Raw genomic sequence first — 16,009 nt, forward strand, 5'->3', positions numbered from 1 at the left:
GACTCTGCAATACTACCTCTAAAGATTATTCATGCTGATGATCATGAGTACAAGCTCCATGTCGATTATTGGGACAAGCTTCGTGCTTCTTGAATACAACATAAGAGAAAAGTGTGTAGATGATTTAATTTTAATGTCTGAACCTTCCACCTAAAATTATCGTAGATGATACTCTGGTCCACACGAGCTTTCGGGAATTGAGAGATTTTCGAGAAGACCACACGTTACTTCCGAGGGCACAGGACTGCAATCGAGCGCGGAGCTTTTGGTTGACCCATGATGAATTAAATTGATACGGGATTGCCTGAGTACTTAGGACACGATGGAAGACCGAATTTGTATTTCATCGATGGAAAACTGTGGATCCATTTCGTACCTGGAATCCGACGGGGTTGATCGAGAGAAGCAGGTAGAGTTGAGGGCGCTGTTGTGGGCAGCTCTCGCACCCAGACTTGGACCGTCAAACCGCCTGAAAATCCGAGTTGGTGAGGGGAGGCGATGGGTGACAACTTGATTAACTGTGAGTTTTGCTGGATCGTTAAATCGATGAGCTCGGGGAATATAGAGAGAGATTGCGCTAAACTTCCTATCAAGACTTGAAAATGAACTTTTGAGCCGATAGTTTTTCTCTTCGGCGCTCGATTAGCGATAGCTAGGTTGTCGGGATAAGTTAAATTGACGACTACTGTTGTGGAGAAAGAAGGCCGGTCTCGACTAGCTCGAGCATTGGATGGTGCAGCGCCATGGTTGCGGTATTTCCCGAGATTGATAGGCGATTCATCATGGCCGTGACTCAGTGGAGGAATATCGCTTCGGGCGTTGAAAGTAAGTGCATCAAGTCCGTGGCATGTAGAGTCGGTGTCATTTACTTGTATAACGGGGTCTGGTAGCGAGTCCGAGGGATTCATGTATTGATTGAGTTAGCTAGATACTCGACTGGAGAAAGTCTGCAGAAGACTTACAATCATCGGAGGTCAGAGTAGGAAAACTGGACCGGTTGGATTTTGGAGAAGATGAAGTGATGCTGGAAATGCTGCAGTCACTGTCAGATCCAGGTACCGAAGCGTCCGCCAAGTGGTCTTCAGAGTGATCCAGGAGCGAGCAAACAATCTTCGGTGCCTCAACGAAGCCAAGCCTTTTCAAGGCTGTTTCCGGATCCGCTACTCCTTCCCAGCTGATGAGAGGTGAGTGCATGTGATGCGAGACATGGACTGCCGTGGGGAACATGGTAATACGCCGGGATGATGAAGAAAGCGCTGAAAACCAAGAAATTAGATTCGTCGAAGAATGGAAACGCGAAAAAGATAAGCGGTACCGGACCGATAGTGATAGCTGTTAAAGTAGAACCCGATAGTGATAGCTGCTTAGATGATACCCCGGAGAGAGAGAGAGCCCAAAATTAAAATGTTCTTGAAAATGGCGATAAATCAAAAGTTAGCAGATGGTACATAAGTACCTAGCGACCACCAAGCTGGATAAAATATGAAGCGGCTGCAAATAACCGACTTGCCCGACACGAAGTTTCTTGCCATGGTGCTCTATGTAGGTGAATAAATGCCCAGGTGATGAATGGAAACTGGCATGAATGAATGGTCGATTCCACATGGTGATCACCGAGTGGAAACCATGCCGACAAAGAAAATGAATGTATCAGATGCAGATGAAAGAATTGTACATAGTCAAGTCCCAAGCTCGGAGGAGCCGAGCGTCGTCGCGAAGCAACGCTCCGGTGGAGGAAGAAGTTACGGGTGGGCGCGCTCGGGCGCGTCCATGAATGTTACAGCTGCTACAGGCTGTCCTCACTCAAGTGTGATCGGTCACAATTTTGTAACCAGGTAACCATGACTTGCAAAAAAGGATAACCTGAGGATGAGACGAGTGCAGGAAACATCCCTGGCAAGCGGGAGCTGCTGACGTGCTCGCCGAGGAGGAATCATGACCGGCAAGCGGAGTAAAGATTCCTGCCCGGCGAGTACATACACGTCTCCCCGGCAAGGCCCCGGAAGAAGGGGCTTGTGGCAAGCTGTGCTAGGTCTGGCGGATTACCCCTCTGTCTCTCAGCAGACTCGCCCGTGGCAGCCCCAAGGCAAGCTTTGGGCCTGGTATTTCCGCGCGCAGCTGGCTCAAAGCGCCTCTCCCATGAAAGCATCCAAAGGAGGGACTTGGAAGTCATCATCAGCACATTTCGGCTTGAGCATCTGGGAGGAACTTTACATTTCAAACCGCCTCCAAGGAGTAGGCTTGAAAAAAAATAATATTTTGGAACATCTTTTGCGGACCTGGATTCCTCACCGGAACCAGTGCGAAAACAACACGCCCGTAGATGTGCGGTATTTTCTTTCCATAAGCGCAACGTGATAATGATGATTATAATATATTCTACGAGTGGGTGCATCGACATGAAGAGATATCTCTAAGTACAGGCAAATATAAACAGACAAGATGAGACCCACAAATCAGAAATCTCAAGAGCGAGGGTGATTGTAAGCTGGGGGCTAGAAAGCTGAGCGCAACGGAGCCAAACACGGTGGCATTGGGCGGCGACGATGATGAGGAAGACGACGAGCAAAAAATGGGGATAGATGTAGACGATGTTGGCGGGGATAATGTGGTGATAAACAACAACGATGGCGGCGAAGATGGCGACAAAAGCGTGTAGAATGGGAAGAAAAGAAGCGGCGAACCATAGATTGTACAACGAGAACGAAGCAGGTTGGGAGATACGAAACCGATGTCACCACGGCACCTTACAGCACACCGGCCGCCCCGGGCGCGGCCCCACCCGATCTCCAAAGACACCCACCCAACCACACACTACCATGCGAAAAGAAAAAGAAACGGAAACAGCGGGATGCGAGCGGACAAAGAAAAAGAACGAACGGGGCGGGCGTTGGTACATATTACGACTGCGGGATGGAGCCGGGCAGCTGGTGGAGAGAGATGGACAGAGACTCGACGAAGAGAAAGCAAAGCGAAGAATTACGAAACAAGCCTCAGTCAGGCGAAAGAGAGAGAGGAAACGCCGAGCACGGCGGAGAGGGGACGACACCGACGGGGGCCCTTTTGAGGAGAAGAGAGGAGCTAGACCTGGATGCGATGGCTGAGGAGGATGTTTTCGAGACGGGAGATTTCGGAGGACAGGGCGGCGTTACCGTCGGCCATCCAGACGACGAACTCGGCTGCGCGTTCGAGGACGACGGACTTACTGGCGCCGGTCTCGATCTCGCCTCTCCTTCCGCGGCCGCGGGTCTTGGGCTTCTTGGGGATGTTCTGGGCGGACATGGGTGTGGCTGAGGCGCCGGGCGGAGGCGGGTCGGGCGTGGCGATGGAGATGCCCGACTGGGACTCCCCCGCGCGAAGGATCTCCACCAGGCTTCCGAAGCCGCCCTGGATCGCGTTCCGGCGCCGTTGCTCGGACACGATGTGCGTCGCTTTGACCGGCTTGGCGGCCTTCTTCGCCGGTCGACGCGTCGGGTCCGTCTCTCCCGAAGGGGGAGGATCATGGGGGCCGGTGGCGTCGGATGGGAAGACGGGCGAAGGGTGCTGCTCCAGTGGTGGTGGTGGGGGGGCGGGATGCGGGTAGGGCTGCTGGATGTGGCCGGGCCACTCGCCAACAGCCGGCTCAGGATTGATGCGGGTCCAGGAATGCATCTCGACGTCCGGCTCGGGCTCCGGGCCTCCGATGTGGAGAGGCACTTCGGGGAGATGGCCGGGCTGGACGAGCGGGTCGATGGAGGGCTTGAACTTCTTGCGGCGCTGGGCATCGGGCTCCGGGTAGGTCAGATGCGAGTCGGACGAGCTGGAGAGCGAGCCCGAGGTGGTCTGGAAGGATTGCAACGACGGCCGACGGAGGTGAGGATGGCCGTCGTACTCCTCCGGTGGCTCCGTCAGCTTCAGCCGACTCTCTACCGCCCGACCCATCTCCGCATCCTCCATCTCCCGCTTCCCGAAGCTCATCCCGCCCTCCCCCTCCTGCCCGCGTCCCTCCAACCTGCGCTTCAGCTCGCCGATCACCGGCATGCCTTCCGGCATCCCTTGCGGGTCAAACTCGCATTCCCCATTCGATTCTCCCAGGATATTCAGGAACGACGAGAGTAGGTCTTGCTCGGACGCGTCGAACAGCGGCGGCGGCGTGGCCGGGTTGGGCGGGGGGTAGTGGCTCAGACTGTGTGATGACACGCAAGAAGAAGGGAAATAATGGCTGGAGTATAGTTGATTGGAGGCAGGAGGGTTAATGGACTCGATGAGGCCAGGAGGCGGCGGCGGGGCCTGGATGGAAGCGGATAGATTAGATTGCTGATTGGCAAGTGCATCGTGCAAGAAGTTGCTGAGGATCGGATCTTGAGTGAGGTGGGGTGACGGGAGCTGGTCTCGACTCCCTGGGGAGATGCCCCAGCTGCTGGGGAACGAGAGCTGGTAATCCTGCGCGTACGCGCCGCAACCACTGGTGTGGGGATATGATTGGTATACTGAGTCGGGATGGCTGGCCTGTAGATCACTGGATCCAAGGGGTAGATCGACGGGCTCGATGGCCGGAAGCGCGTATTGGAAGTCTGTAGACAGACGCGCGCGCCGGATGGAGAAAAGCAGTACGATGGATCAGTGTGTGGATATCTTGTTGCTCATAAGCAGCTGCAATCCGGCCAGCTCAAGACGCACCAAACAGCGTCTGTTACGCAGGCCGGAAAGAATCGGAGAGGATGGAGGACAGAGAGGCCGTTGAAGACACGCACCTTCGTAGGCGACAGGCATTGGCAACAAGGCCAGAGCCTGGGTACTCGGAAGCTGGAAGCCCTGGTCGAAGCTTTCCAGACGCAGGGAATGGGGGTCATGGTGCTGCTGCTGGTGGAGAGCGAGCGAGGTGGGCTGGTGCTGGTTGTAATCCTGCGCCTGGTGATAGTCAAGCGTCGACGGGCCACGCTGCGGATGCTGATGCTCTGTGGTATGGGGCGGGGAGGAGTGCAGGCTTGAAGATCTGTTCAACGGGCGCTCGCCCGGATGACCAGCATGGTTTGTGGACTGGATGGTACTGTTTGACATCTTCCGCCTAGACGGGAGGATTTTTCAGCGCCTTTTTTAACTAAATATTTATATATATATAGAGTTTTTTTGTTTGGTTTCTGCTTCTAGATCAAGAGAAGACGCGCTGCTGAATCTCCACAGCGGCCAAGACGGGGGGGACCTACGGCAGGGAAGGATTGATGAGAAGGTGGGCTCGTTTGACAATCTGTCATGATTCAAGACAGGGAAGGCTTGAATATATACATTATATATGTTTTTCGTATAAATATAAGAAAACCGGGGGCCCACTGGATTATGCCTCAACGCCCAGGGGAGAAGAAGAGCGCGATGCGGAGTGAAGACGAGCCAGAGAAGCGGAGTCGCGAGCAGGCCGGCAGGATTCCTTGCTCATCAAAGGGCCGGTGGGTAGTGGTGGAGATTCAGGGTTTTTTAATGAGTCATCGCGATCGACGAGGTGTGTGTGGATCGGGGGATCGAAGGAAGGATAGATAGGATGGGGTGGGCGCGGAAGCGAGAGATGGGAATCGATGAAGAGGCTTCTTTTCGGACATCAGCAACCTCCAAAGCGCGGATCAACCCAGGCTGGACGACGACTTACGAGGATGGGTTGAGGGCCAGATTGGGCCTACAGTGCGACGACGGCGCGTGTCCCAGAGCTGCTGACGGTGTATCTGCGAAGGGAGAGAGAGAGAGAGATAGAAAGCGAGTCATGAATATATTTATTGTTGTTATTGTTATGTATAGCTTGGAAAGAGACTCACCCAGCGGGGTGTGTGGACCGAACCGACGGATGGGCTCGATCGGAAGGCCTTGGGAGCAATCTGTGGATGAGGATGGCGGCTCTTCCTGCAGACAGAATGAGTATTCCCTAGCAGTTTGCCAGGGCAGCTGGACGGGTGTTGGGATGGTTTGAAGTATGAAAGTGAGATTGATGTTTGCAAGGATGTGGCGAAGTAGTTTGGATGTTTTTGGGCTGGCAGGGGGGGACAAGCTTCGAGAGCCAGTCGATGAGAAGACTCGCCACTTCACGAGAAGCAGAGGCCAGCAGCAACCAGTTCATTAAGGGTTCCGATCAACAGGGAACTGCTAGCCTCGGTCATCGAACAACCCCAAGTTGCTCAGCTCGAAGCTGGGGCTGAGTCTCCATCCCAGCCTCAACCCTGCAATCGAGCACCATCTTTCTGAGGACAGCATCACCAGAAAGCACTCGTTCAGTAAAATCCCAACCCAAAGAAACTATCTCCACTGCGAATACACATTCGTTGGGGGAAAAGGGCGGATGGGAATTTCGATTGTGGGTGAGGATTCTCGTCGAGCAGGAAGCGGCAACGCATCATCAATCCTGCACATCATCGTCTGCTGGAAGCTGCTTGATCATGGGCCGCGTGTTAAGCTTCGATAACAATCGCCATCCTTATCGCCAGCGCCGCCATCTGCGCGACCCGGATCGGGAATACCGGCCCCAAAACGCCGCCCGGACCTCTCATGACCATCAACATTCGCCCTGCAATCTTGTTGGAGCAGCGCATTCTGATCTACACCTTTGTAATGTCGGCAGCAGCCCCGGCGGGATGCGCGGGAGGTCTTTGAGAGTGGTGGAGCTAGGCCTGAGGAGCTTGTGAAGATCACAACCTGGGGAGGTCGAAGAAGGGATGAGTCGTCATCAGCCGGCGGTCGTCCAAAAACCAACAATTATGGCTCCCAGAAGTGATCTAAAATAGAGCTATCTAGAGCCCAAATCCCCGCACAAATATTACAGACTTTTTTGGGTCTAAAACCGACATCTGCGGTGCGGGTCGACACATCTCCTTCTCTATGTATTTATGTCCCTTGTGAGCACCCAAGTGGGGCTCACCTGGAAAGTATGTTTGATGATAGTGTTCACAACATTGGGGGAACTCACACAAAATTAATCACAAAATGTTTTGTCATTTACATATATGTCAGTTGGCTCTTTCTTCCTAATTTCTTTTTCGTTGAATTTGTGACATTGTTCTTCTTCAGTTTCCAAGATATGCTTTCTTAAGACCCCTCCAACCATGTGTCTTTGTTCATTTTGTAAGAAGTAAAGAGACGTATACATACCCCAGAAGAGAGTCTGAGGGACTGTTGTGTCATCTCCGGGTTGACTGTCCAACTCAACCTGCACACCAGAGCTCACCCCATGGTTTCTTGGCGCAACCTGCACGGCTACCAGCCAGGGAAAATATAAAACTTGTTTTAGAAAGTCACCTTGGTGGGGTGGGGTGGGTTTCATGTTAACATTGATGAGGGATCAAGAACGGAAAAGAATGCACGGAAGATGGTTTCAGATCAAGTTGGGGTCTGGTACTGTAGACATCCAGAGTGCTCCGCATTTGACGAACGATACTGACCAGCTTCCACCGCCCGCCGTTAGCATCCCACTCCAAATTCAAGCCAACTTCTCATCCCTTTTTCGCCTTTATACTCTCCGATACTTATGACTCTGGAATGGCCATGGTTGATCAGCCTTCGCACCGTACTTGTCTACCGTCTCTGTCTTGCATTGGCAACGCCGCCCGTGGCCGCCGCAGTTGGATTTGAAGAGCCGTTAAACATCGACGATTATTTGGTTGAAGACTGGTTACCTTCGACAACTCAGCCTTATACTGAACGGGGAACGCTCGCTGCTCAGGAGTTGACCCATGATACTTTTCTAACTCAGCCTTCGCGTTTTTTCGATGATCATTTTCATACGCACGGAGAGTTCTCACTTTTAGATGGTGGGCTCTTAGCACGCGCCATTTGTTTTTACAGTGCTGACGCAAAAACTCCCTTGTAGACCCTGATTTCGCAAGCTGGATGGACCAAACGTTCTCCAACCGTTTAGGAACAGTAGCCCAAAGTGATGCATCGCCACCAAGAGAGCGTGAGAATTCTATGATTGTCAATGATGCGAATACCCTCCAAGGTCAGATCCAGCGCAGTCTCAATTCAACACTTCTTTGGCTGATTAGCCTTGCTGATTATATATTCGACGTTTATTCCTGGATGTAACTAGAACCAGTTGCACGAGTCGTTAATCAGGACGAAAACTCCCATTCTGTACGGGGGGAAGGCTCAAGATTCATACTAGGGAAACACTCAAGAGACGAACCAACACATGAAGTAGATACTCCACTCCAAAGGCCCAAGAGATTCAAGTGGAATACGTTCGCGGAATTATATAACGATAGGAAACATGTGACGGACGTTTATCAACTCGCAGAGAATAAATTTCCGATCGAAGAACGTCATGAAGATCCTCGGTTCAAACAACTCTTTAGAAAACAACTGGTGGATATGAACATCTTGAAACCAAATCACTATCAGCCGATAGCAACAGACTCAAATATCTTACCAATCAGAATCTACAAGCTGCAAAACTCACTTACGCAGACCGAATTCCAATACCAGATTAGACTCTACAACGTCAAAAAAGAAATCAGGGCACTACGGAAAGAAACCCTCTTCAAAAGAGCTGACTTGATCGCCGAAAGTATTTTCTTTTATCACAATTGGTTCAGGTTGAGTGGACTAGATCAAGTGATGTTTGGGGAGACGGAGAGGCCACAAATGGATGTGATTGAATGGCTTTCCGCAGTTTTATTCATAGGAACCCCGAAAAGATGGCCACTACTTGGCCAAATCCGCTATGGGCGCCTCCCGAACAACTTTGACGGATTCTTCCAAAGCAATGTGCAGCAGTGTCTCCTGCATTTTCTGAATCCTGCATACATCAAAACCCTTACCCAGATATTCACCTTAGGACCGTAATTGAGTTGATTGGGTATTGGTATGAAGAATCCGTCGCTGGCATCATCGCCAAAAATCCTACAGGACCTCATCTTCCCAGACCCTTTGACCAGAAAATTTATGAAGAACACGTTGCAGCTCTATTGCAGGACAACTAGTCATAAAACCTCAAAGAGGATGATCGACTATAGCAACCTCGGGGGACACGCGGGGGCGAGAGGGAAGAAAGCGCCGCGGGAATCAAGGAAGAGGCTTCTTTTCGGACATTAGCAACCTTCGAAGAGCAGATTCACCTACGCGAGGCGACTTGCAAATACATACGTTGGGCTTACAACAATAAGCATTTCCCCAGGGTTGATGTTGGTGTATCTGTGAAGGAAATGGCTAGATAGGGGAAGGGAGACAAACATAAGGAGAAATTTATTAATACTTGCTATCATTGTTAGATTCCAAAGAGAGAGAGAGAGAGACTTAACCAGCAGGTTGTGTGCAGCAAAGAGTGGGGGTGAAACAACAGATAATCTCAATTGGAATCCCTTGGGACCAATATCTGGATGTCAACACTGTCCCTCCTGCAGAGAAAACAATAAAAATGGGTATTTCCTAGCAGTTGAATACAACAAATGAAAGTGTGAATTGCAGTTGGAAGAATGTAAGTGAGGCTCTTATTGGTTGTGTTGATGTGAAAAAAAATGGTTTGTTTGTTGATATTTTGGCAAGGATGGTTAATGTACTGCAGGGAAGGGGATAAGCTTTGAGAGTCAGTGGATTAGAGATGAGTCTTGTTCTTGCAGAGTGATCCACGCACAAGAGAGGGCTGCAAGAGTTTTTGCAGCTGGTTTCAAGCACACTACAACCATAATGTACAGTGGGTGCACTATAATTTTTGACACACCATTTTTTAATTTTTGAGGGACAAGGAGGACTGTGTAGGCTCCATTTTTTTTTTCTTGTGCGAGCTCAGAGGGTCAAGGACTCAAGGAGAAAGATGAAAAAGACATTATAATTACAAAGCAAGTAGAATAAAAGATAAAAAATGATGAAATTATCTGCAAATCTTCAAATTTCTGGCTATTTGTTTGACAGTCTTTGTGCACCACTGAAAATTACCATGGACACTGATATAGGGCCCATGCAGATTCCCTTTCTCCAACGCAATTCACTACACCACCGGTGCGATCGGACGGATATTTAACATCACCCTGACATTGGTGTTGCCAAGATGTCAGTCCAACACCCTGTGACATTAGGGCAATGTTAGGAGATGGTCGGCATCAGCTTGATGCCCCGGTGGATGTCGGTCAAACGCAAACATCGCGGTGATGCCTTTAACACCAACATCACCAGGATGTTGCTGTATTGTGACATCCTGGTAGTATCTGAGCGGCAATCCCCGCGACGCTCGCACTGTACGGGCGTTGAGTGCTGGTGCGCTCGTGCACAGACAGGCATTCCCTCGGGGGTGTCCGGGTGCTTTTTGGAGGATGGGCATCTGCCTGCATCTTCACGTCCTAGTCAGGTCGCCACGACATGATGTCGGGCGGGTGGCAGGCACCGACACCGCCTCAATGTGTTGGAGGCGTCGGGGTGATGCCATGGGCTATAGTTGTTGCCGCATTGCCTACACCCGGGGAGTCCATCCACGGGGAAATCACGCGGATTCCACGAGGAATCCACATTCCCCGCCAAAAACCCACGTGGATTCCTCGCCGTGCCCAGTTGGTGGAGACCCCGTGAACGTGTGGGCCAACAGCCGCTGGTCCAACCTCGCGCACGGCCACCACGTGGAGTCCTCGTGAAATCCGCGTGATTTCCCCGTGGATGGACTCCCCGGGTGTAGGCAATGCGGCAACAACTATAGCCCATGGCATCACCCCGACACCTCCAACACATTGAGGCGGTGTCGGTGCCTGCCACCCACCCGATTTTAGCTTCCTTCTGGATAGTCAAGGTTCTTTAAAGGGAAACCTATGTGGTCTGTTTCTTGCAAAAACCACAGAAAAAGAATGCAGATATGAAGGGACAGCCCTGTGATCAAGTAGAGGCAAAGGCCAGCAGATATGGAGGGACAGCCCTGTGATCAAGAAGAGGCAAAGGCCAGCAGTAACAGCGGTGGGCAGATATGTTACTTTACGTTACGGCAGTGAAATTGGATAACGTAACATCTTTTTAGTTATCCAAATTGGCCAGTTTGGTAACGTACAAAATTTGGGCAGTAAAGTATAGTAAAGTAACTTTTTTTTCAACCTGATTTTTTATGTTTTTGGTAACGTAACTTTTTTGATATGGGGCTTTTTGTAAAGGGGGTTGAGATTATTGAGTAAAAGAGAGAGTTGGTATTGTGTCTTTAGCTTATAATTGGTTAAGGCTTGCCTCTCTGAGGTTAGTGATGTTCAAAGTTGTGGGTTCAACCCTCACTCTGAACAACTTTTAATCTGGCTTCCTGGCAGCATACTGAGTTTATGTGGTTGTTTAGTGTCAACTTGAGCAAACAGCTCGCTCATATTGATAAAAACAACCACAAATCAGGGCCTTTACCAGAAAGTTACACCAAAGTTACCCAAATCTGGGAAAAAATGTAACGTAACTGGTTTTGTTCAAAATAACCAGGGAACGTAACTAGATAAAATGGAGCCCATTTTCTGCAGGAGATATCGCAACTCCAAATTAGATATCTGTAACTAGCAGATAATGTAACTGTAAAGGTTACGTTACCCTCAGAGTTATCCATTTGGAGAACGTATCTGCCCACCGCTGGCAGTAAAGAGCAGATCAAGCAAGACACAGAGTTGTACCTCTGAGATAAAAAAGGTTCAGTGAAAGAGGTTACTTACTGTCAATATCCTAGGCGCCTGTGACGGTAGGTATACTGGGAGTGTTGTAAACTCTTTGGTGGTGATCCTGGGGTTATCTGGGGTGTGGTTCTGGTGTGCTGAAGTCTGTGGATCCTCCAGCTGCATGGGGGATCCTGACTTTGAAAATTTTCAAAGCTGGATGACATAATCACACATGTACATGTGGTTGGGAGCACTCAGGCGCGACTACATGGCGCTGCTGCGCATGTGTGTCACAAACCACAAACTCTATGAAGGAGTAGAGATATTGTAAAGTGATCAGTGAACACTAGGGTCAAAATTGCATGAGAAATCAGAATCTGAAGTCAAAACAACCTTATGTATTAAGTTTAAAAAGATATGAGCACATTTAGGTATAAAATGGAGATAAAAGGCAGTTTTAGGTCAACTGTGTTGACTCTAAGGCTGACAGAAGTGGTACCGCCGACCGGCGGAGATGATGGGTGTAGATGAGCGGCCGTGGGTGACCAAGGGGTATGTATAATGTATGAATATTGATACATACATACAAGGAAGGCCGCCTGTAGCCCTTGGGAGCAACCTGTAGTGCAGTGGGGCTACACTTTTGTAGTGTAAAAGCGCATGTAGCATTCAGATAGCGCAAATAAAGCGCTTTTGTGCTGCACTGCACTATATTGGGGGGGTTCAAAGTTGACTCCTGCACTGTTTCAGGAGCTAAATTCAGGAAAAAAAAGTCCCAGCCAAAAATCTCCAGAACTTTCTGCAACTTTGAATCCCCCATTTTGTGGGATTCAATTCAGGACCCACACAAGCAGGAAAAAAGGTAAGTCCAAAACTTGCCCATCTCACCAATGGCTGGCCCAGAGTCCAGACCGGCCATCAATTGCATTGGATGGCCAGTCAACACTGTCCATTTGTACATAAACCCCACTTGATGACCCGGTTGGGTCGTCAATTCACAAGTGGCTAACCAATAATCCACCACTCAATGACCTGACCCGGTCATCGAGTGCTCAATGGCCCGGTCACCCAGTCTTTGGTTTAATACAGACTCCACTCGATGACCGGGTTGATCATTGAGTGGAGTGTGTACCATCCACTCAATTGCCCGGTCACCCGTTCATTGAGTGGAGCGTGTACCAACCACTCGATGGCCCAGTTACCCGGTCATCAAGTGGATACACACCCAACTCGATGGCCCGGTCACCTGGTCATCAAGTGGATGGTACACACTCCACTCGATGGCCCGGTCACCCGGTCGTTGAGCGGATACACACCCAACTCAATGGCCCGGTCACCCGGTCATCAAGTGGATGGTACACACTCCACTCGATGGCCCGGGCACCCGGTCGTTGAGCGGATACACACCCAACTCAATGGCCCGGGCACCCAGTCATCGAGTGGAGTTGGTGACCGGATGACCGGGCCATCGAGTTGGGTGTGTATCCGCTCGACGACTGGGTGACCGGGCCATCAAGTGGAGTGTGTACCATCCGCTCGATGGCCCGGTCATCCGGTCATCAAGTGGAGTCTGTATCCACTCGATGACCGGACTGGGTCATCAAGTGGATACACACCCACTTGATGATTGACTTGGTCATCGAGTGGATACCCACTTCACTTGATGGCCGAGCCTATTTTTGAGTGGAGCGGGTGTCCACTCGCTGACCGGGTCTGGCCATCAAGTGGAGAGTAACCACTCGATGACCCGGTCGGGTCATCGGGTCATTGAGTGGTGGGGATTGGTTGAAGTGAGCTGTGGTCATTGAGTGGGGTGTACGTGGGAGTATTCTGTGGACTGCATCTGTTATTGACTTGATGACCGGTGTGGTAGACGGAAAAGTGGAAAAATAAAAAGTTTTTTCTATGCCACATAATTACTCATACTAGGCCTCAAGATACCATCAAATGGACCCCAGAAATGGATTCTACGGCCAATTTCACCCCTAGCCATCACTGGAAGCACCCCTGGACCCCCTCTAGTGTGGAAGTTACACCTCATGGACACATATCACACGGCCAGCCCCAGTAACCCAGCTGTCATCTGCCCCAACCCGAGTTTCACAGTAGTACACTTATACATATCACAGGATACAAACATACATCTCCCTGTCAGGCTACACTCATTACATATTAACTACATACACTCCTTTATATACATAGTATGACATCATTTACACTGTTTCTGCAGCCTCAGACTTTGTGTATACACTAATTCCCCCTGTATGACAGCTCATGCAGTCTACTGTTACCTCATGCATGCATTAGAATGTTCTGTTGTATATTCTGACACCATTCATGTGCCCCTGAGGGGTTATGACATCATTTGTATCTACTCCCACCAGCTAAAATCCCTCACCCTGTTGTCTAGATTAGCTGAAACCCTAACCCACAAGCCCCTCAGGGGCTCCCCTTTTGTCTATAAAAGGAGCTCTCTCCACCCCCAGTGGCCTGCTCCCCAGTTCCTCACCCAGAACTCACAAGTCACCCAACACTCATCCACACTCAAATCCTAAAACCCTTATAACAATAAATCAACCCTTATAACAACAATTCAACCCTTATAACAAAGTAATTGAAACGCTTACACGTTGCCAGTCAAACAGATTTCATCTGGAACAGACCAGACCTATCACTTAATAAAACTTGCCAAGCTGAGCTTGGTGGGTCTTGTTGACTGATAACAGAAGGGCAGAGCTTGCAACTCCATCATACCCTTCACCATTCAGCAAAAGGGTTTCATTACCACTTTTGAGTCTTACACCGGTCAGTTGAGGCCATGGATCTGATGAGGTGTGTCCAAAAGAGATTTTTCTCTATTGGAGGCCATGGATTCAGGAATTTGGGGTGTTTCCTGATTCAGGAAGGCCCTTTCTGCATCCCCTCCTCGTGAAGGAAATTGGGTTTCCAGGAAGGAATTCAGGTCCATTTTTTTCCTGAATTTTGGTCCTGAAACAGTGCAGGAGTCAACTTTGAACCCCCCCATTGTAGGAAAAGCGTGGCTTTTTGCGCTGCGCTTGCGCTTTTTCCCCTGGAGAAAAAGCGCCTGTGAGCTAAATTTAGCTGTAGCGCAGCACTTTATGGCTGCGCTACAGCTTTTTGGGAGGGGCACGTAGCGGGTACCCGCTGTGCTGCGCTAAAAAGGGCGCTTTTTTTAGCGCAGTGCAGCCTTTCACCATTGCTTCTTGTCCCTGTGTCATGATTGACCACCTGTGTGTTCAAACTTATGGTATGTGCTGTTGATTCAAGGCAAAAGTTTTTCAGTCAGTTGTTCATGGACACAGAAAAAGGCAGACAATTAAATCACATGCCAGAACCGGATTGAGGTGCCCCTTCAAGTTCTCTTTGAGAGAATTATTGGCCCCATACTCCATCAAGTAGAATGAACTCTGAGAATAAAGGATGGTTAGTGGGTAGAAATGACCCCTTTTGGCCTTCTTCAAGAATATATGTGTCTGGTGTGGTGAGCCTAATAAAAACCTTATTACATCACTCAGACACTCACCAGGAAGGAATCACCGCCCAACACCCTCTAGAAATCACTCTGGTACATGTAATCCACACCTACAGACACTTCATAATAGCCTAAAATCATCTCTACAAGGCGCCTCAACTCTTCAGTATTCATTTTCATGGATGGCCCTCCACAATGGGTAATAGAATATGTACAAATTCAGGTTCAAAGTGGGAGAAATTCCACCATCAAACAGAGTCAGAATATTAGGAAAGACCCTGAGTTCTCATTACATATTACTCCTCTATATTCCTACAAGGCGTAACTCTTTCTCAGACGCATGGTGGCTGATGCACCATGGTTATTGTTTCCTCTTATGTCATCCCAAGCCATGTAGTAGATGCCTTGTTGGTTTGTTGCCTTGTCCCCTTGTTCAAGGCTTTTTGTACCCTTTTTCCCATCTTTCTCTTTGTCTCAGAACCACCTGTTGTCCCCTCACCATAAAGGTAGAGCCTTTTGGCCTATTCTTTTTGTCCATCATCAGATTGTCACTTTGCATCCCTGGTTACAGAATAAGAATTACATAGCCTATTTTACCATATATTTTACATTATATTTTGCCCCTTGATTTTGTCTAGAAAGCATTATTCTCAACATCTCATCAGTCACACTTTTCTTTAAGAGCCCGCGCTCTTATTCTTGTCCCATATTACTCTCCCAGCCTGAGAGGCAGCTTTTCACGCACTCATCCCTCTCTAAGCTCTATTCCCCCAAAGAGTAGTTCCACACCGGGCTGGGTGATTGTTGATGTCTTGGCTCCGCACTGATACTTTAAACTAGCCTTCAGCGCCCCGCGTTTGTCAGACGCGGTGATGCCAAGAGTGACACTCTTCTAGCTACACCGGTGACTGCGCAGCGGTGCGGTGTGGCGCGCGGCAAAAAGCACGGCAAAAAATATGAA

At 49.7% G+C, this 16,009-nt stretch overlaps 3 protein-coding genes across 3 annotated transcripts; 1 reads left to right on the forward strand and 2 right to left on the reverse strand.

Moving 5' to 3' along the window:
- Positions 1 to 284: 284 nt before the first annotated feature.
- Positions 285 to 1,227, reverse strand: PtA15_3A286 (uncharacterized protein; the record flags this gene model as incomplete). The annotated part of the gene is made up of 2 exons (XM_053167239.1): positions 285 to 883; positions 963 to 1,227. The coding sequence occupies 2 exons, from the start codon at positions 1,225 to 1,227 to the stop codon at positions 285 to 287; spliced, it is 864 nt and encodes a 287-aa protein (XP_053018476.1).
- A 1,854-nt stretch (positions 1,228 to 3,081) lies between these two features.
- PtA15_3A287 (uncharacterized protein) lies at positions 3,082 to 5,040 on the reverse strand (the record flags this gene model as incomplete). Its single annotated transcript, XM_053167240.1, has 2 exons — positions 3,082 to 4,553; positions 4,734 to 5,040. The coding sequence occupies 2 exons, from the start codon at positions 5,038 to 5,040 to the stop codon at positions 3,082 to 3,084; spliced, it is 1,779 nt and encodes a 592-aa protein (XP_053018477.1).
- Positions 5,041 to 6,398: 1,358 nt separating this feature from the next.
- On the forward strand, positions 6,399 to 8,702 carry PtA15_3A288 (uncharacterized protein; the record flags this gene model as incomplete). Its single annotated transcript, XM_053167241.1, has 5 exons — positions 6,399 to 6,640; positions 7,513 to 7,766; positions 7,874 to 7,954; positions 8,045 to 8,549; positions 8,639 to 8,702. The coding sequence occupies 5 exons, from the start codon at positions 6,399 to 6,401 to the stop codon at positions 8,700 to 8,702; spliced, it is 1,146 nt and encodes a 381-aa protein (XP_053018478.1).
- Between the last annotated feature and the right edge of the window lie 7,307 nt (positions 8,703 to 16,009).

This window comes from Puccinia triticina, chromosome 3A, assembly GCF_026914185.1.
Source record: "Puccinia triticina chromosome 3A, complete sequence".
Lineage (NCBI taxonomy): Eukaryota > Fungi > Basidiomycota > Pucciniomycetes > Pucciniales > Pucciniaceae > Puccinia > Puccinia triticina.